At 46.2% G+C, this 21,471-nt stretch overlaps 1 protein-coding gene across 7 annotated transcripts in view; it reads right to left on the reverse strand.

The window, feature by feature from the left end:
- Positions 1-1,780: 1,780 nt before the first annotated feature.
- Clybl (citramalyl-CoA lyase) overlaps positions 1,781-21,471 on the reverse strand; it is a 239,581-nt gene continuing 219,890 nt past the window's right edge. For 4 of the 7 annotated variants that reach the window (XM_058582753.1, XM_058582750.1, XM_058582754.1 and 1 more), the window contains 2 exons: positions 17,761-17,880; positions 16,653-16,780 (listed from right to left, as the gene is read on the reverse strand). In XM_058582753.1, the coding sequence (XP_058438736.1) occupies positions 17,785-17,880 (96 nt within the window). In that variant the 3' untranslated portion in view covers positions 16,653-16,780; positions 17,761-17,784. Of the gene's footprint in view, positions 2,839-3,831; positions 4,112-16,652; positions 16,801-17,760; positions 17,881-21,471 lie in introns of those variants that run through there. The other 3 variants (XR_009227841.1, XM_058582752.1, XM_058582751.1) reach the window with 3 other exon arrangements.

Below are 21,471 nucleotides of genomic sequence, written 5' to 3' on the forward strand. Positions count from 1 at the left end.
GTGCTGGGGATGTGGCTCAGTGCCCCTCAGTTCAATCCCCAGGACCAAAAAAAAAAAAAAAAAAAGAGTCCTATCAGAAAATTGTGAGGCAGGTACCAAGGGGAAACCAAGTGGGTTCTTCCATGAGATTTATTTATTTCACGTGTATTTATATTTGTTACTCAGTCCTTGCCAGACACCAACCTGAGTGTTTTACAAACAGATATTAACTCATTGATTTCTCTTAACAACCTATGAGATAGGTCTGTACCATCCTTTGACCTCATTTTGCAAATGGGACAATTGAAGCCCAGAAAGGTTAAATAACGGCTTGATGGCAGTATCTGTGTGGTTAAATTATACTGCACTAGGCAGGTGGTGTAGCTCAGTGGTAAAATGCTTCCCTAGCATGCATGAGAACCTGGGTTCAATCCCCAGGGCTGGGGGGCGGGGGCACTGGGGGGGGGCGATGTGTCGCCATGCACTTATTTCTGTTTTGCTTTTTATGTGGTATTGCTAACTTTACTTCACAGTTGTTTCCAGACTAGACAGTGAACTTTTGAAGGGAGGGTTATAAACTCCTGGTATATAGGAGGAGCTTAACCATGAATACTGATGACTAGTGTTATGGATTTAGGAAAATCACATTGTATTTTCAATACTTCTTACTCTGAGTCTGGCTCCACCACTGGTGTGGGAATCTAGGAGCCAGACTCTGCCTTGTGGAGTTCTGTATTCCCAGCACCTAACAGTACAGAGAACATTCCCATTTATCAACTCACTCAGTGGATGGAAATTCACGAGGAAGCAGGCACCAGGCTAGAGGCCAGCGATGAAGAGCCGATCAACTTTCAGCCTCTGTGGCTTAATTCCAACTGCACAAAGATATGCTACAGAAAAATACGGCTGATCTGTCTTCACATGGACACATCTGTCCGTTCTACCAAAAAATGATGCTAGATTACTTGAGGTCACAACCACTCAGTACCCTTCCCACAGTGCTGTGTGATGAAGTCCAATTGTGAAGTCGTTTCATTCCTGTTTTACTTTGGGGGAGGGCCTTGGTCACCCTGGGGTCACAGCTAATGGTTAAAGTTAGGGAAAGACCTTAGGGAAAGACCTTTTGGTGGCGAGCTGGTTGGGAAGCGCTGGGCTCCCTCCCTGTGGGGCAGGGCTGCTTCATTCCCGCTGGTCCTGTGGCCGCCTACCAGTGTTAAGTGATGACAGTGCACACTGGGCTTCTGAACCGCTTTGAAGGCTTTCCTGTAGCAGGCTGCCTGGAAGCAGGAAGGTCCCACAAATGGTCAGGGAGCCACCCCCACACGACAGAGAACCGCAGGCCCTGGGTGCAGGTGTGTAAACAGAGCGGATCCTGGGAGGAGGGCCCAGGGAGAGCGGGGCTCAGGCAAGCTTCTCAGGATTGGCCTCCCCACTGCTGAGATACTGCCAGCCTGCACCTCTAGAACACCCCCGCTGCTTTCCTAGTTCCCTGTCACTACTGAGGACATTCATGAGTCACATCTGTGTAGAGAAAGGCGAAGAAGCTCTTTCCAAGAAGCTGCAGGGAGGGGGGTGGGGGTAAGAGAGGGGACACTGGCCAGTGAGGCCACTATGAGTAGCACAGCTGCACCATCTTTCCCTGGGCAAGGTGACCCTCCAGTGGAGGCAGAAGGGGCCCGAATGCCCAGGGTCCCGGCAGCTGTGCGTTCCAGATCTCCTCTGGGGCTCTCTGTACTCAGGGTCTTTTAGGCATATTCCACCGTAAACAAAAGCAATGTTTCAATAGACCTTTATTTGTGATGAGCTCCAACTTAGTTTTTGAATAAATTGACAATTTAATGAAAAATTTGGACAACGAAAAGGTAAAAAGAAGAAAAAATTAAAAATCCCCAGCAGTGCCATCATCCAAACACAATCATTGCAACAGTTTTCTTTTAAACCTGGTCATAATCACACTGCAATAATAACAGCAGCTTACATTTGTCAAGGGCGCAATATGGGACAGGCACTGTTCTTTGCATGTGTTAAGTCATTTCAGTCGGAAAACTGGGCCCAGGGACACCACTGCCAAGTTCAGGTCACACACCTATGAAGTATAGAGCCAGGCAGGAGCCCTAGACTCTGCATATGCAGCTTAGATCTGTGGGTTTTTTTTTTTTTTTTTTTTTGGAGGTGGTGCTGGGGATCTAACCCAGGGTCTTGTGCATGGGTTCTACCAACTGAGCTGTGTCCCCAGCCCCTGCTTTCTTTTGTCTTTCCTGTCTCTCCCTCCCCTCAGGTATTGACCACAAGGGAGCTTAATGACAGAGCCACTTCCCCAGCCTTTTTTATTTTTAATTTTATTATTTAATTTTAATTTTTTATTTTTTAGTGAGACCCTGACTCACTGAATTGTACAGGGCCTTCCTAAGTTGCTGAGGCTGGCTTTGAACTTAGGATCCTCCTGCCTCAGCCTCCGGAGCCACCATAGGCCTGCGCCACCGTGCCTGGCTAAACTTAGTATTCGCAGCATTTTCTTCTCATCTCCGGGAGAACGCCTTTCGTGGCTACCTAATATTCCATCAAGTCAACGCCCCTTCCTCTGTACAATTGTGAATAAGGTCGTGAGTGTGAATGAGCCTTTCTCTCTATCTAGAATCAGAGCATTTCCTTAGGATACATCCCCAGATGCAGATATGAAGAGAATGACGATTCTGCTGGCGCTTGTCAAGTCACTTCCAAGAGGACTGTAGCCCCGCCCCCTCGTCTCCTGAGCGCGGATCCTTGGAGGGTCTCACTCAAATAATGATGAATTAATTTTATGGTGAAAACCCTTATATGCTTGTCTTCAATTTTCTCCAGTCCGCCTTCTGATGACTCCTGTAATAATAATGCGGGGAAAAAGTTCTGGTGTCTTTAGGTATCCCTCAAATTCTGACTTTAAGCTTGACTCGTTTTCCTCACAGATACTTATTCTTATTTACAGCAACAATGAGATGAAATGTTAACATTTTTTCCGATTTAGCTTTTAATTTTTTTTTAAATTTGGTACTGGCGATTGAACCCTTGATAATTTGCTGAGGCTGCCTCCAAACTTGCAATCCTCCTGCCTCAGCCTCCCAAGTGGCCGTGAATACAGGCATGCGTCACTGCATTTGGCCATTTTTCTGATTTTAAAATTTACAGCTAGCTAGGCGCAGTGGCACATGCCTGTAATCCCAGCGGCTCAGGAGGCTAAGGCAGGAGAATGTGAGTTCAAAGCCAGCCTCAGCAAAAGCAAGTACTAAGCAACTCAGTGAGACCCTGTACATCCTCAGTTCCAAAAACAAACAAACAAACAAAACCAGTCTACAGCTAGCTGGGCGAGTAGTGCACATCTGTAATCCCAGCAGGAGGATTGCAAGTTCAAGGCCAGCGTCAGCAATTTAGTGGGACCCTGTCTCAAAAGAAAAAATAAAAAGGACTGGGAATGTGGCACCCCTCGGTTCAATCCCCAGTATCAAAAACAAAACCAAAAACTTATCAATGTCCATCTTAGGAAAGATGGAAACTCCAAAGCCACATCTACTTGCATTTCCTTGTTTTAGTATTTATCTTATTTTTTAATTATCATAGTGATGTATGTTCACTGTGTCCATGTGGAGGGTAGAGGGAAGTATAAAAAACCCAGACTATGAGGGAAATAACCAAACAGCCAAATTCAGTATTTCATTAACTTTAAATATTTCTAATCTTTTTTACAAACATTCTTTTTAATGGCTACATGAGAATCTTTCTCTAAGACACTTTTGAAAGTCTTCTCTCCCTTCCCCCTCCCCTGCATTTTTTTTTGCCTCAGAGCTGGTCGCTAGGTCCTTGACTAATTTGCATGTTTTAAAAGATAATGAAGAGAATTCGAACTTGGAGGAAAGTAGAATAAGGAGGCTCAACTGCCCACCTGTTTTCACATCCATTGGAATGACTAACCAGGGGCCTTGGGTGCCTCCGGGTGGCCCTCCTAGCCAGCCACAAACACAGTGAAGTCCTGCTCCTTATCCCAGGCTCCTAGTAGAGGGTCGAAGGTATTCTTCTTCACAGATCCACTGTGTTTTCACTTACCCTCTCCTAGTAGTAACCCTATAGTTGGAGTCCTTGCATCTCAGCATTCCCTTTGCTAAAAAAAAGAAAAAGAACAAGAGGTTCTCATCTGTGATCCTAGGTCCCGGCCTTATTAGGGTGATCCAGGAGTGGCCAACCCGAGGTCTCTTAGCCCAAGGCAAATAATTTTGATCAAAGCTTCCTGGACCTCTCCCGGGAGGTTCAGGGCCTGAGAGAACAGCCAGCCCAGGACCAGGCCCTGCAGTCAAAATAACTGAAGCCCCCTTTGCCTACAAGCAGGCCAGCCCTGGCGGGGAAGGGCTGGGGAGGTGGGCAAGGGCATGCTGTTTGCCAGGATGGCTCAAAGTCTGCTGAGTCTCAAGAAGCAGCCTGCTCTTCCCATGGCCTTTTGCTGTCTCGAGACCCTTCCAGAGGATCCCTGAACTGTGGACGTGGATCACCCTCCCCGCATGGTGTCTGCCTTTTTTTCCCCCCAGTACTGGGGAATTAACCCAGGGGTGCTTTCCGCTGAGCTACATCCCCAGTCCCCTTTTTATTATTTATTTATTTGAAATAGACTTTTGCTAAATTGCTGAGTCTGGCTTTGAACTTGTATTCCTCTTGCCTCAGCCTCCGGAGCCACTGAGACTACAGGTGTGTGCCATCACACCTGGCTTTTGCTTCCATTTAAAAATCAAAACAAACAAAACAGGCCAGTGTAGAGTTCAACAGTTCACAAATGGCTTGACAGCCCCGCGTGGTGGCACACACCTGTAATCCGGAGGCCAAAGTGGGAAGATTGCAAGTTCAAGGCCAGCCTCAGCTATTTATCATTGAGGCCCTAAGCAATTCAGTGAGACCCTATCTCAAAATAAAAAATAAAAAGGGCTGTGGATGTGGCTCAGTGGTTAAGCATTCCTGGGTTCAATCTCCAGTATAAAAACAACAACAACAAAAAAGGTGATCTGACAGCGTTAGTGGACACTGGGGCAAATACTGCTTTTTCTATATACATTTTAAATACACACAAGCCAAAAAAATTCACAGAATAGTAACCACGAAGCTCAATTATATCACCAGTTGGCCAGAGTTTTCAGGAAGTTTATGGGAGCACAGCCACCCATAGAAGGGTGCCTGAGTTTGAAAAATGATTGTGAGACCTTTCAAGACAATGACCATTTCCAGCCCCTCTGCCATCAGCCAGGGATGTGAACGTATATAAAACGAGAAATTAGGTCACGAGGGAGAAATTCTTCAATTCTTTTACTTGTAGAATCAATTCGTGTGGCCCAACACATCATTATGGAAACTTTTTGAAGTTTGCTTCTTAAGCTTCTGTAGAGCTGGGAGTTCCCAATCATGCTACTCCTAATGCAAAGCCACATTCCATCTTTGAAGGTTCTGAATTTTGCTTGTTTCTCTCTTTAATCTGCGAAATGATGGGTGGTGCTCCAGTCTGGTTTAATTAATCTAGGGTGGGTCCTGGATATTGGCAGCTATGGAAAGCCCACCAGATCATTCTTTTTGTTGTTGTTGTGCAGGCTGGTGCTGAATTCCTGGGCTCAAGGATTTGAGCCTCCCCAGCACAGTAGTAGGGTCTGCAGGTGCCCTCCTCACTCTACCAGGCAATTCTAGAACGCAGACAGGGTGCAGCCCATTGCCCCAGATGATCTCTTTGAAAGCCCTTCTTTGGCTCCAACATGATGTGATTTCTAAAATTTAAAATTTTAAATAAAAGTAAACAAGGAAATCCAATCCACTTTGCAGATAATTCTGTTTAGAATCCTCTTCTTCCTAAAGTCAGAGGTCACAGAAGTCCTTAATCCACTTCATAAGTGACTTAACCCCCACAAAGTATTTTAGGCAGATCTTGTGCATTTCAATATTCCTAAGTGAATTTTAAGTCAGTTACAAAACACAGATTTATTTTTCACCTTTGAGAGTCTGGATGTAGTGGAAAAAAACCTCAAAAGATTGAAATTAAAAGGCTCAGATAGGAATTGGTATACATAAAGATAGATGAGAAATAAAGATATTGAATCATGGCTTTTAGCTTGGGATGACAACTCCCCGCCCCCCGCCCCCCGTGTGTTTGCGATGTGCCTCCTTGGGGTGAGGGAGGGGCGGTGGATGGGGGGCACCTTATAGAAACTCCTCAGAGGCAGTCACAGTCACGGGGACAGCATCCCCTCATTTCCTTGCAACGTCTACCTAGGAGATCTTCTCATTAAACTCCATGTCCCCAGATCCAGCTTGTGTATAAAATGCCGGTCCACGATGGAGACGGTTTTTCTTTTCCTGTTAAGAAGCCTGGACAGCTACTCTCTGGACCTCAATGCCTGCCAGCCTGCCTGCTCCCCTCCCCAAGGCTGGCCTGGCAAAGAGGTGCGAAGGTGGAAACCCACCCGTGTGGAAGTCAGGAAATTGAAAGGCCCATGTTTGGGATTTGGATCAGAAGACAAGTCAAAGAAATAACACTGCCATCAGAAATGTGCATTTCTAAAGATATTTATTTGAAAGTTTCGAAAAAAGCAAAGCTCCTGCCCTGGGGCTTCTGGGAGTAAGTACAAAATACAATAATTAAATTAAGTCCAGCAGTTAAAATTCCTCATAAAAAGAAAAAGCTGGAGTGCTTCCCAATGGGGAATGCTTGACTTAAAAGAAAGGTTTTACTCTGTGGCCTGAAGGTCAACAAACTGGGGCTCTGTGAGAATGGATAAAATTTCTTAAAGGGGTCTTTCGGTCTTTGTTTTGTTGAAAGAAAATAAGAGTAAAAAGGGACAAGTTTTGAAAATTCAAAAAATGAAGGTGCAGTCCCTGAAATCATCACAATTTTTATAAACGCTGTACCGGAGGCTATGAAAACACTCTCTTTTTTGAGAGCTAATCGAACCCACATGCCTTTTAAGAATGAAGGGAAAGGCCAGTGGAGGGTTTCAACAGACCTCTTCAAAATGTGCTGCTTTTCAGAGGCGGTGCATGCAAATTCATGACCAATCGCTTGCTATTTATTTTGAAAATATTTACTTTAAATATGTTCATAAATATATTCCACAACTTCAAGTTCCCTAGCTGATACAAAGATGCATCCTTTTAAAACAAGGTTTTCATAAGGCAAAGTTATAACAAGAATCTTTTGGGAGTCACCTCCGAAAATGGAATGCTTATCATAGTCTGAAAATAATGGTTTTTATAATTATTTGTTGTTGCATTTCTAGTAACACGCCCCAAAAGGCATAAGAAAAAAATAGAAATCTAATTTTATGTGTTACATCATAAATAATGCAATGACATTAATATATAAAATTTATATTTTGTAAGTTATAAATAATGTGATAACAAATATATAAATTTGCTATTTTATAAATTTATGTCTTCAAACTCAAGTTAAACTTTACCTTCATAAGTATCACTCCAGACTCCCACAAGAGTCTCAAGCCGCATACTCAAATATCTTCTACTAAAACGGAAAGAACCAATAACGAATTTGCCATCTTGTTGATTGCCTAAATAGAATCTGAATGTTGGCTTTGCATTAAGACAGCATGATCAGACGTAGGGCATTAGAAGAGCACGCTGGCAGCAATATTTAATTTACTAAATAATTAGCAGCCTCATTGACATTTCTACTTTGATTCCCAAAGTACAACATTAGCTGTCGTCTGCACTCAGGGTCTCTCCAGTAAAATGGGCATAATAAACACCTCGTGCCAAGTTCACAGTAAATGAAGGATTGCCCAACGTCCCGCAGGCAGCTCCATGATTAGAAAGCTAGATTTCCCTCCAAAACATGGGCACAGACTTAGGGGATTTTTCCCCCCTAATTTTGTTGTTTTCTTTCCTCCATTGGTTATTTTTGCTTCTGAAATTGGGAAGGGGGAGGGAAGAGAAGGTAAAATTGAGGGTTAAAGGAAGAGGAAGCAGCCTGAGAGCAGAGCACAGATGGCCCTGAGAGCCGGGCGGGCGAGACAAGAGGCTGCTGTGGCCTTTCTACTGTCCTTGACGTCTGTCTGTGTCCTGCCTCTTTATCCCTCTCCTGGGACTTCTTTCTTAGCCAACCCAAGACATTCTCCAGTCATTCCAACCAGCCTCTGTGGAAAATCCTGCAAAATTTGCTAGGGTCTGTATTCACCTGGGAATGAAAGCTCAGCTTTCTCTGCTGGGCACAGACCCTGTCCCTGAGGGAGGCAGTGCTGAAGGAGGCTCCACTGTTTGCCTCATTCTTTCTTAAAGTTCACTCGGAGCTTCCTCTCTCCACAGAATCAAAGTGGAGATATTACTGTGGGACCATGAATCTGAGGAGTCCTGGGATGAGGTGTGGCTTAATGGAGGAAATCTGGAAACCTGAGTTGTAGACTTGGTTTGGTTAGCAGCATGACCTTGGGCAAGTCCCCTAATGGGGTCAGTAGTTGCACAACTCCCAGAGTGCCCTAGCCGTGTATTTTTCTGTGTGCACAGTGCCCCCTCCAGCTAGGAGTTGGTACTGCATAATCCCCCCTGGGCTTTGTTGTCTACAAAATCAAGGACTTTATAAAAGAGTTTATAGTCAAAACATCTGCAGCACAGAGACATTTCCATAGTCCAGCGATGAGGCTAGATTTCTTTGTGGTGTGTGTGTGTGAGATGTTGGGGATTAAATCCGGGGTTTCAAACATGGAAGGCAAGTGTTTGCCACAGAGCTGCATGCCTAGCCAGGGCCAGGAGATTATATATATATAAATATATTATATATATATATATATAATATATATTTATAATATATAATATATATATTATATAAAATATTATATATATTAGCTGTCATCTGCACTCAGGGTCTCTCCAGTAAATAAATACCTCGTGCCAAGTTCACAGTAAATGAAGGATTGCCCAATGTCCTGCAGGCAGCTCACATGATTAGAAAGCTAGATTTCTAAACTATAAACCAAACTATCTATCTACCTATATCTATATCTATCTATCTATCTATATATATATATGTATATATAGTTGTATACAATACCTTTATATTTATTTATTTATTTATTTTTATGTGGTGTGAGGATCGAACCCAGTGCCTCACACATGCTAGGTGAGTGCTTTATCACTGAGCCACAACCCAGCCCCTCCCCACCCCCAGGACATTCTTCACACCAACAACAGAGTCACAAAACTCTTCTGGAATGCTTGTGGCTGCCGAGTGTGTCTGTATCCAGGGCATTCACCCCACCAACATGTTTTTCTGAACAACAGACCTTTCACTTAAATGAGGACAGGGAGTTCACTTCATAGAAATGCTCTTTCAGGCAGCTTTGCTGCTGTGGGATTCCTATCCTCTGCTGCATTGTGAGGTCAGGATCTGTATGGAAGTAATCTGGCCTCTGTGTAGAGTATCTGTTATGTGCCAAGAAGGATGCTAGGTGCTTTTAAAAAATACTATAATTATTTATTAGTTTCATTTTATCTTTAGTTCACATTCATTCTTCTTTTAAAAACTGGTAAAATACACATAAAATTTACCATTTTAACTTTTTTTGAGGTGTTGGGGATTGATATAGCCAACATTGATATAGGCAAGGGCTATGTCACTGAGCTATACCCCTAACTCTTTTTTAATATTAAATTTGAAATAGGGTCTTGATCATTTGCCCCAGACTAGCCTTGAACTTGTAATCCTCCTGCCTCAACTTCCTAAGTAGCTGAAATTACAGGTGTGTGCCACTGTAATTAAGTGCTTTAAAATACAATAGTTCATTTAATTATTTTATAGTATAGGCTTTACAGGAGCAGATGCATAGACATTAGGGTGAGAGATATTAAAGATCAATGCCCAGGAAAGGAAGGAGAAGGAATCAGGATTGGGGTGAAGGAACAGACCCACCAGTCTTGGTCAACCTTACTGGGAGCTCTGGAACATATACAATTTGTTAGTGTGTCCCACATCTGGACCAAACAGCTGGGTCTTTACGTCCCTACCTCATCATTCCTGTTCATCCCTGATGCAGGCCATCCAGGGAAGGGATTGGCCTCAGGCAAGACAGCTGAGACAGATGCTGTAGGAGCTGTGGACTGTCTGCTGCCTGCCCACTCCATCTCCCCAGCCGGGCAAGTGGGGATCCTTGGAGGGCCATCTGGGTGGTACCATCTCCAAGAGTACTACATCTTCATGGCAACTCTTGGAATTAGGGATTATTATTTGTATAGTTGAAGAAACTGATGACCAGAGAGAATAAATGGCTTGTCCAAATGTAACATAACCTGTTAGTTGGAGAGACAGGATCAAGTGTGGTGGGGAAAGAGTTCCTGACTTTAATGAACACACTTTCAGCAATCTGTGTTGGGGGTGAGAAGTGAGAGAAGGAGAGGGATCAGAATCCATGACAATGTCCAATATTCAGGAAATCTGCACTGTCTGGGGCGGCACACATATCTAAACAAGTACTACAACGACATTCAGCCCTGGGCTTGGGAGGACTGAGGAAAGCCCAGCAAGGTGACTCTGGGGTTCTGGGGAAACCTCACAGAACACAGTGTGTCTTACTGGTTAGGAGTCTCAGGGTGTGACACTGTCTGCCCACAGGCTTGCAGCTTGTGCAAGGGCTTTGCAAAATATCTGTGTGGTTATAGCAGCAGACAACACAGCCCAGCTACATGGTGACACCCTTTGAGGTTGCCAATGCTGTCACAGTGTTGGAGCTCCTGCAGGCCAGCCTGGGAGAAGCCTCACAGAGCTTCCATAGAAGCTACTGCAGGAATTACAGCTCCTGAAAACCCAGTGTGGAAAATGGATGTGCGCCTGTCCTCATCTGGTAGTCAAGATTATTAGCATAATTCTCCCAGAAAATCTAAGCCAGAAATTCATGTTGGTTTTTGTGTTCTTCCCTTTCTGGAACTCAGAAGATTCCTCCTGCCTTCCTCCTGTTTAGATATTAAGCCAGATGCCTAGAGTGTGCCTTCCTCTGAAGAAACCATCCACATGAAGCTATCTGAAACTGAATGTTCCTTTTTCTCTTGATTCTATTAGTGTGTCTGAATAACTAAGGCAATTTGATTCATTGTCTAAAAATAAAACAAAATCAAACAGCCAAGCCAGCTATTTGGCATTATGTAGACCAAGAAAAAAAAAATCTATCTTCTTTTTCCTGAGTTCCCCCTCATAGCAGATATTTTAGCTATTGTGACATAGCCATTGTTTGGTTCCCCCTTGCCTTTCATAAGATGGAGTTTTCAGTCGATTAGCTCTCTTATTTATGTAATGAAAGGAATCTCTAAAGTTCTTTCCAGGCCCAGGACTCTAGCCTCTGGGAATATGTCCAGTTTTCTGTATGATTACACTTTGCACACAGCAGTGCATGAGAATGGATGGTGATCAATGGAGAAGCCTTCTACAGTTAGAGGGGCCTTCCTGGGTCAGCAGGTAAGCGCAGGTGATCTAAGAGGTGGGTTCTACCCCTTCTAGGAACTGCAAGCTTTATCTTTGACTTAGGGTACAGCAGATCTACTCTGGAAGTCTGGCTCCTTAGTAACATTCCTGCTGCGTGAACAGAAGTCATGTAGGAGAAAATCACCTCTCCCTGGCCACCCTCTGCCCTGAGCCTGAGCACACTTTCTAATTCCTGTTGTATGGTTCAGCAGGGGAAGGGGGGGAAGGGCCAAGACTGAGTGGGTTCCTGCAGTAACTCTGAGATGCTGTCAGACCTCAGGCTGGCGAAAAGGAGGGGACAAGGAGATGAAAGAGGAGAAAACCAGACAGGCTGCAAAGCATATGACTTACAGTTTTCCAAACATTTAAAATTCTTAATTCACACCTATTGTTATTGCCACGATTGTAGCCCATGGCATTTTTGTTTTAACACTGGACTTTATTTTACAGCCTTGCCCCTCCCTTCACTTCCACAAAGGCATTTATTTATTTATGGCATGGGGATTGAACCCAAGGGCCCTTTACCACTGAGCTACATCCTCAGCCCATCCTTCCCCTCCCCCATTTTGAGACAGGGTGTTGCTAAATTGTCCAGGTTGGCCTCAAACTTGTGATCCTCCTGCCTCAGCCTCCTGAGTAGCTGAGATTGCAGTCCTGTTCCAAGCTCCAGGCACCTGGCCAGCAAAGCCATTTTTAATTTTAAAAGAAAAGTTCATCTGGGGCAAATCCTATGATATTCAGGGAACTGTGTGATACCCAGTCTACTCAACAGGTGTTTGTGGAATGACTAAAAGAGCCAATGAAGTGATTCCTTGGGAAAAGTTCAGAGAAATCTTGATTTGCTGACAGATCTTGACAAAGTTTTTCTTTTTTCTTTCTTAAACTGGGGATGGTCATTGATGGTATCCTCCATGGATGTGCAAGACGAATAGACATAGGCAGGGAAACGCTTAAGCAAAAAGTTCTCTGAAATGCAAGGCTCCTTTTTCTCTTGATTCAAACATTGTATCTGAGTAACGTGAGCAATCCAGCTCCGCGAGTGAGAAGCGAAGCCATGGGACTCTACCTTCCCGCACCTCCCTTGGGCCACCTTGCCAGCTTCCAGCAGTCCAGGTTAACCGCGCCTGGATCGCGGGGACCACCACCGGGAGATGTTCCTGGCACTTGCACGGTCTCTCGGACCTCGTCATTGCGCTTGGTCCAGGGTCGATTTCGGGGCTGGAGGGACACAGGGGCGGTCGGTGCTCAGGGCGGGCGCGAGGGCCCCACGCAGGTGTCCGGCCTGTGAGCGGGGTGCGCTGGGGTGCGCGGGGCCTGGGAGACCCGAGAGAGACGTTATTGTTACACTGTAACGAGTCTGATTAACATGCTCCTGACACTTTCTCTTAGTTTCTCCGGCTCCTAGCAACAGCGCACAAAGGCGCGGGATTGTCCCTGGCTCCGCGGGGACACGGGGCAGCCTTTGATCTGCCACCATTACAGCGGGGCTGCGCGACAAGCTCGCAGGCTCCGGGCGGCCCGCGGCGGGCGGGCGGGTGAGTGAGCGGGGCCGAAGTCCTGGCCGCCGGGCCGCCGGGCTCCCCACTGTGGCCCTGCAGGGCCGGACGCCCCGTTGGCCGCGAGTCCCGAGCGCAGCTCCACGCGAGCATCTCGCCGGCCGGCAAGGGACCGCAGCCTCTCTGGGGGAGGCCCCACTGGCTTCCACGGGTCCCCGCAGCCCACCCCGAGGGCCGCGCCAGCCGATGACCGCAGGCCTCCAGGACGCGCAGGCGGCTCGCGGATGGGGCCGCGACCCGCGCACTGCGCGCCGCGGACGCACCAGCGCACCTCCTTCCCACGCGGCGCGCGGGTCCCAGGCTCGCCGTGCCCTTCCCGTCGGAAGGAGCGAAAGTAAAATCCAGTCGATCATTTATAATGGGAAAACAAAGAAAGAAAAGGGAAAAAAAATCTAAAAAGGAAGGACATAGTCACAAAGTCCCGAAAGACTTTTTCAAACTAAATGTTCTGCGGGCTGAACGGTTTGATCGCAGCAAACAGGCTCCACAAAAAGGCGCCAGGGAGGATCTCGGTTCCTCCCTACAGATCACTTTGTGTCGTTGGCAATCCTTATTGATTTGGAAGGAGGTGTGCTGCCAAATTATTACTGGAATTTAAACAAACCAACAACAACGACAAAAATCACCGACTCAAAACAGCTTAAAGCTGCCGGGTCCCACTGCGCAAGCTTGCAGGTACCAAGTTACGAATCCGAAAGTGATTGACTTTCTATTTTGGTCGCTCTCCTAGTTACTCCCTCCCCCGACCCCAGTTCAAAACAGAGCTCGGAAGGCAAGACTAAGACTAAAGATTTAACATTTAAATGTTGGGGTCAGGTAATTACTTTCCCTCTGAATGGCAATGCGAAGACGTGGTGGGGGGCGGGGGCTCTGCACGGGGAGGTCCGTGTCCCCAAGCCTGAGGCACATGCTCTGCCGGTACAGACCCATCCGGTGACTCTCGCCAGCACCACTCTGCACAAAGTCCTGTTGGAAATTTATAATGGGCTTTGTACCAACAACTGATTTCCTACTACTAGAGAGGGGAAAATGAAAAAAAATAAAAACGGAGGATTCATGTTGCACGGCAAACTGAAATCCTAAAAGCAGAGTCTCCTTCAAATGAAGAAGCCTGTATCCTTTCTTCTCCTTATATGGCATCGTTAGAAAATTCGCGTCTTCAAGGAAGAAAGCCAGTTACTCAAACTTCTACAAAACTATTGGGTGTAAAGGTGTGAACAATAATACACTTCTATTTTAGAGGGAACACAACCACATGGTTTGTTCCAATTATCCAGCAAAATGTGCCAGGCAACCAGTGACTTTCAAATTCAAATTGGAGGCAGTGAAGTCTTCATTCTGCAGGACACGGCTTCCCCAGCAGTCCCTGGAGGAGAGGCGGCAAGGCAGCCGGCTGAGGCTGAGGCAGTTCAAAACTTGGACATCAGAAGGGAAGGCACCCAGGTCCCCAGAACTTACTAACTTGTGCTCACAGAAGTGCCTCGCTCCAATTGGAGTTCCCCTGACCACTTCAATAAAACATGACTGTATCGATATAATCCTCTATACATTAAAATGAGGTTGTCACAGATTGTCATTAAGACCTCAGTAAAACAATGAAGACATTATTGGGCACCACCCCCCCTCCGGCAAGGTGTTAGGGGAATAAAGCAATCTACACCACACGGGTCCTATTGAGATTAATGAAAAAATTATGCAAAAAAATATCTCAATTTCCTTTTCCCGTGACGGGCTTTGCATACACGCAGTCAGTCCTGCCTGGCACCTGATGATTTATTAAACTAATCTGCGGCGATCACCACCGATGTTCTCGACTCAATCTTGTCCTGGCTCATTTTCTAAGTAATTGTTTCTCATTAGTTCTGATAATGTTTTAATAGTGTTACCCATAATTTAGCCCCCAAGAATTAATAACAAGGGGGTGATATGGTGGAGCAGTGAGGAGCTACACAAAATATAAACAGGTATGGTTTTTAATTAATCTGATTAGCTGCAAGGTCCTCTTCCTGTGCTCAGCTCCCAGCTCAGGAGCTGGGCAGACCTCACTGCCCACATCAGGAGTGCCTGAAAGGGGTTGTCGCTACCCACCCTCAGCTGCCTGCCCCTCCCCAGTGACACCTTTGCTCATCCTTGGCACCAGAGAAGTGCGGGGAGGAGGAAGAGTGACAGTATCTTCCGTATCTCCTTATCCTTCCGTTTGTCAGTCAGGGAAAAGAGGCAGGAAGGGGCTTGGGTTGTGACTCAACCCTCTTCTGAGGCCCTCATTAGAGTCTTTGCTCAGAGTGGAACCTGGGTTCCAGTATTTGGCTCTGGCCAGTCCCAGTGTCATGATTCTACTGTAGGGGGCCACTGGGTTGAGTAAGATCACGCTGGGGAGACTTAAACAACAAAATTTGGGACAAGGGTCTGGTGAGCAGGCCACCAATGGTGAGGACCTAGGAACTTATGGGCCTGTTGCTAATGGGGTAGGAGTTCCAGCCAGGCCCTGCTCTTAGTCCCAAGCCAAGACCAGGCTGCAGGGCTGCTGTTTCTGAGTTCCTGTTGCTTCTGCCAGGCAGGTGGGACTCCCTTGGAGGAGGCCAGAGCTTCCCACAAGGCCTGACCTGAGGAGGCCCACCTGTGTGGGTGTGGAGGCTGCCTGCATGGCAGCATGGAGACCAGAATGTGTGCCCTTGTGTCCCCTCACAGCCAAGGGCTTACCTGGACCAGTGCTTCTTCTGACGCCCTGCCTGTGTGTGTGTGTGTGTGTGTGTGTGTGTGTGAGAGAGAGAGAGAGAGAGAGAGAGAGAGAGAGAGAGAGAGAGAGAGAGACTTTTGAGCAGTCCTCCCACCGGTGTTCTGAGCAGACACTGGGTGTGGACACCCATGCTCTGTCTCCACTGTGGCACTGGGGTCCATGATTCCCGGCTGTAGCTGCCTGGCCTGGGGTGCTCCTGGGGAACTGCTGCCCTTGCCCATTGCTGCGGTCCTGATGTGCAGCTCAGCGGGCGGCCCATCACCTCTGAAGGTGGCCACATGCCATCTTCTTCCTTCCTGCCCACTGAGGGAGGAAGGGTGATGGGTCCTAACGAAGGGCCTGGGTGGCTGCTTGGGGCAGGGGAGATGTACTGCCCAAAGCAGGTGGCCCTGCCTGATGTCCCATGTCAACCTAAGATCTGGCTCCTCGGGACCCCTGTTTGGAGATACTGATGTCCCAAGAATATGTTTCCCCAGAGCCAATGTCGCCTGGGTTTGGTCCTCCCAAGTACTAGTTGGAATAGGGTCCTGCCCTTGCCCTGCACTGGGCGGTGGGGTCCCATGGCAGTGGTGGGGTTTCCCACTCGGCTTGGGTGTAATGGCACCTCTGCTTGTAACTAAACTTCACCTCTACTCACCTCTTGGGCTCCCTGTAGGAATGGGAAGAGGTGGGGAAAGCAGACCCATGGTTGGGGCACATGCTAGGGGCCACGGAGAGAATAAGCCACAAGGGCATAGGAGGAGGTGAAAAATGAAACTGAAAAACAACTGTTTTCTATTTACAAATTTAAATAAACAGAACAGCCTTCCCCGCGGAGTTCGTCTAAGAGCAGCAGTGTCGCTGCTGTGTAGGTCATGAAAAGGTTGGTGTAGAGTTTAAAACTTCCCATTCTGTTAATTTCTTAAAGAACAGTGGTCCAGAGTCTCGACACAAAAGCTCATGATTTAATGAGGAACAGAAACAAAATCTCTGATTGTTGGTGTTTCAAACTTCATTGGCGTCCTCTGGGCACGCACACGTTGATCCTCCGCAGCTTCAATACCCTTTAGCCTTCAATATAAGAGTACGTGCTGAATAGGGAACAATGGCTGGTTGTTATGTTTATTTACCCTTACTACAAGCTGGGTTAACCTCTTCAAAACAGCTTTACTAAGCCCGTTAACCACACCACCCATATGACCTGGAGCAGCATCTCTAATGTGATGCAAATCTTGCAGGGGGCCATAGGCACCAGCCCCGTGGCTTTGTGTCTTCCGAGAGGCTACAAGTTTATGGCTGAGGGAGTCCTGTCCCGGCCATACATTTACAGAGGGGGAATGGCCTCAATGGCGAACAGTTAAACGGGAGAATAAAGGGGAGAATGGATGGTCTTGTGTTTCTGCACATTTATTTTTTAATTGCCGGCAACGGTTGACCCAAAGCATCCAACGCCCAGGACGGGAGCTGTACTGGCGAGCAGTTCCAGGGTGTGGAGGTTGCATTTGGGGGATGGAGGTTAAAGAAATCAGTTTTGAAAGTATTTTTAGAACGTATCTTACAAGCCAATATAACAATTAATAATGTTTTATCAGATTACCAGTGAAATAGACAGGAACTCTTAATTTTGTTCTTATTCTTTGAAAACCTGGCCCTTCTTAAAATTATTTGTGATGCCGGCTGTAGAGATGAATAACGTGGGAAACCTTTCCCAACATGAGAAGGGTGCAGGGCATATGTGCATTTGGGAAAGATCTGTTTCATGAAAGACCTAATTTCCTCTCACTGCCCATCCTTCCCCTGATTTTCTCTCCCTGTGAAATCATAAACCCATATTCGTCATACATTGATAAACAACAATACAATCATAAATTTGGACTCCAAAGGAAGAAAGTCCATTTTTAGAGGCATAGCTGGCCAGTAAGACAACAACGGGAAAAATCGTGATTAACGTGAACTGTAGACCAAGGAAGGTCCAAACCTGGCATGCTTAACGAGGTGCCCTGAGTGGTACGGTGTGTCTTTAAGAAACCCACTGTATATGTTCAGCCCACCTGATGAGAGCTGCATTGAACAGATCATTTTTCCTTGATGGATGTGGCAAGCGTGACAATGTTCTGGGCCTGCTTCAGTAATGGCATGTCGATCATACTCCCTTGGAAAGTAAAGGCTCCCTGGAAAACAGAGAATACAAACTTCCTAAAAGAATGCTCGGAAATTATAGGCTTTCTTTCTGCGCACACTTGTACAAGAACATTTTCGATTCCACCTGAATTACACTGACTTTCCTGCCCAACTTTTAAGAAAGCCAAAGTAAATTGCAGGGGAAAGATTTCTTTCTTTCCTCCTGAAAGGGGTGGGGGGGGACCTTTAGCATTTTAATGGAGAGGAAAAACATACCAGACAGGAAGCATGGGAAACTGCTCATTTAACTCTTGAAATCAAGCAGGAAACAACGGTGGAAGGAAAATTTAAATACTTCTTTATATAGCCTGTGAAATATTGCATAGGACTTTAAAAGCTCTATTGATCAGTGTTTTTAAAAAATGATATGATTGAGGGGTGTCGTAAACTGTATGGTGATGACGAAATGCAAGGTAGCAATGTCCTGAGTACCAAGAGATGAGTCTGTTGGGACACACTTGCAGAAGAGTAGGATGACAGGGACGTGAGTCTGTGACAAAGAAATCTCAGGCCTGCTGAATGTTGAGACTGGAACACATTCTCTGAGATTCCCTGGTATGTGCTCATTTTGCAGATTTTTTATTGTTCAAGCCTTCTACAAATCCTTGCTCAGTGTTTCATGTGACCTAGGCCCTGTTCTGTGTTGGGAAGGTAGAGCCCAGAGTCATCGAGGGATCGTTCAAGGTTATGTGACTAGGAAAGTCAGAGCTGTGCCCAGCGCTTGGGTCTCAAGAGTTCCAAACCTTCTCAGAAAAAGAAAAATCAAACAGACAGAGGTGGTGTGTCCAGAACCCACAGTTAATGTCTGGTTGTTTATGTATTTTTAATCATTTCTTTTTGCTGCTTGCAATTATAGCCCTTCATGAACTCTTCTTCCTCCTACCCGCTGGCAAGGGTGCTGGTGTGCGTGGAGCAGGTGGTCTTCTGGGACTGGACGTGGGCTGCAGCAACCCTAATCTTTGTTGTTGGTGGTTCATTTGGAGATAGTGCAGCCCATTTCTGGATTTTGTAAGTACAAGTGCCACTTCTCATCAGCCAATGCTGTCCTTAACCAGGGCGTCTTGCATGGTGCTGGAGTCCCATCATGAGGTCACTCAGGGTTCCACATGCATGGGATGGAGGTTTAAAAAGAGAGAAAGAAGGAAAGGAATGTGCAGGGAATCCTTAGCAATGATTTCAGAATTTATCATTCAATCCAGAGATTTAAGAACCTACTAGGATTGTAATTTCTGCCTTCTCATCCCCAGAACAGTGAACCACAGTCCTACGAATACCTGTGTGGCCTAAAATTCTGGAAGTCACTTTGTGACCCTCTTGCTTTTCCTATTTATACCCCCAGGTTGGCCTTTGCATCATTCTGTTCTGCCTGGAGCTAATTCGGGTCATCTCTCTGACCATGATGAATTTATGCATTTGGTCTGAGGAGTTCTGTAGGTTACATTCCATGGAAACCAGGGCATGAGTGACATGCTGTTTTACAAGGCAATCCTCTACTTTTCTTATTGGAGTAAATGAGGAAGACCAAAGGCCTCTTCGTTATCCGCCCACCAAGTGGATTATGGCCCTATAAAGCGGCACATCTGTCCTTCGAAGGCTTAAATAATAGGCTGGAGAGAGAAAATTAGCATAGATGCACATGGAATCCAAAACGATGTGCAGAGAATCAAAATGATGCCTTTGGGTTTATGCCATGTTGCCCGGAACTGCTTTGCGGTCCACATGCACATCAAAGATGAAAAATGCTTCCTGTAGCTTTTCAAGACAGGGAGATCATTTCTTTCTTCTGTGATGGCAGATTCTGCTTGATTTGCTTTACTAAGATGGAAAACAAAATTGAGCATTTTTGTTCTATGTTTCCTTCATCTGTGCAAATTGGGGATTTTAATGTTAAGAATTAGATTGCCTACTATGACTGTTTTTTGTGCGTTCACATATCAACCTATAATCTGTTTTTTAATATATGGATCTACATGGGAAATGTAAATTGTCTGTTGGTCAGAATTTGGAAAAATTAGTTTTTCAAAAAGCTACTTGGATTTTTTCAGAGGGGTTGAAATATTCCTTTTTTTGGGGGGGCAGGGGGGTACCAGGATTGAATTCAGGGACACTCAACCACTGAGCCCCAGCCCCAGCCCTATTTTGTATTTTATTTAGCGACAGGGACTCAGTTGCTTAGTGCCTCGCTTTTGCTGAGGCTGGCTTTGAACTTGCCATCCTCCTGCCTCAGCCTCCCCAGCCACTGGGATTACAGGCATGCACCACCGTGCTCGGCTGAAATATTCCTTAATAAAGAATTTAGAGAAGTTTCAATTTCACAGCCTGTTAAAATGCAGATTCCAGGGCCCACTCCCACATGGTTTGATGCTAAAAGTCTGGAGTTGGCCGGGGATCCTGATGTTGTCATGCCCATTCACACTTGAGAACCTGTGTTTTCATTGGTTTGCTAGCACCTTGGCCACTGCTGGTGACATGACAGGCACAGAAATAACAATAACTTCCTCAGACCCTGGCGTCCTCCATGGGAGACCCCTCCTGAGCTGGAAGTGTTGGGGATGGTGAGATGACGTCAGGGATCCCAGCTGTGGGCTCTTCACATCTTTTGCATTTCTGGTATTTAGTACTAGACTTTCGTTCCCCCTCTAGAGTAGGAGTCATTTGCTAAGAGCCACAAATTGATGGAATTCTTTTAAAATTTTGTTGCCGTGGGGATGGAACGCAGTGCCTCAGGCTTGCTAGACACCTCTGCCTCAACTGATCTACTCCCACCCCCACCCCCAACTCAATTTGTTTTTAGACACCTTCTTGGGGCATTTGGGGTACTCTCTCTGGCACATTCCAATGATGATGTTGCTGCTGTGACTCGCCCAGAGAGGGATCTCTGAGGCATTCATGGCCCTTGAGTGCAGTTGCTAGATGCTCTCCTTCTAGGGACACCCTCTTCCTAGGTAGTGTTCAGTCCTTTGCTCAATGACAGTTCCCAGTGAATTCCTAATGCCTTCAGTCACTTTGCTCATCTCTGGATCTCCCTTGGGATCCTGGTTGTGCAGTCACTGGCTGCAGTCGCTCAGCCCGGCCTGACCTGCTGAAGGTGGCCCTTCTTTGCCAGTGGTCAGCTGCTACTCCATCCTCCACGAAGGCAGGGATGGCAGTCCTTAGGGATGCTCAGCATTGAGGCACTCTCCCTTCTTTCCCGTGTCGCAACCTTTCACACTTGTGGAGTCCTTGGACAAGCCCTCATGTGGTCTTGTTTCCATTGCTATTGGATTGTGATTTGGGGGGTGCACTGGGCATCAACATCAAACCCAGGGGTGCTCTACCACTGAGCTATATCCTCGGCCACTTATTTTTGAGACAAGTTCTCACTAGATTGCTGAGGCTGGTCTTGAACTTGTGATCCTCCTGCCTCAGCCTCCTGAGTCACTGGGATTACAGGTGTGCACCACCACACCAGGCATGATTTTCATTTTAAGGATAGGTTTGGGTGCCAGGTCTATGAAGCTCAGTGGGAAGGCTGTTGGCTCCTGGGCTGGCCGACAGAGGTCTCATTTTGGTAGAAAGCTGAGATATTTCCTTATGGCATG

Source organism: Marmota monax, unplaced genomic scaffold, assembly GCF_021218885.2.
Source record: "Marmota monax isolate L192 unplaced genomic scaffold, Marmota_monax_Labrador192_F-V1.1 WCK01_AAM20220418_F8-fsc00026, whole genome shotgun sequence".
NCBI classification, from domain to species: domain Eukaryota; kingdom Metazoa; phylum Chordata; class Mammalia; order Rodentia; family Sciuridae; genus Marmota; species Marmota monax.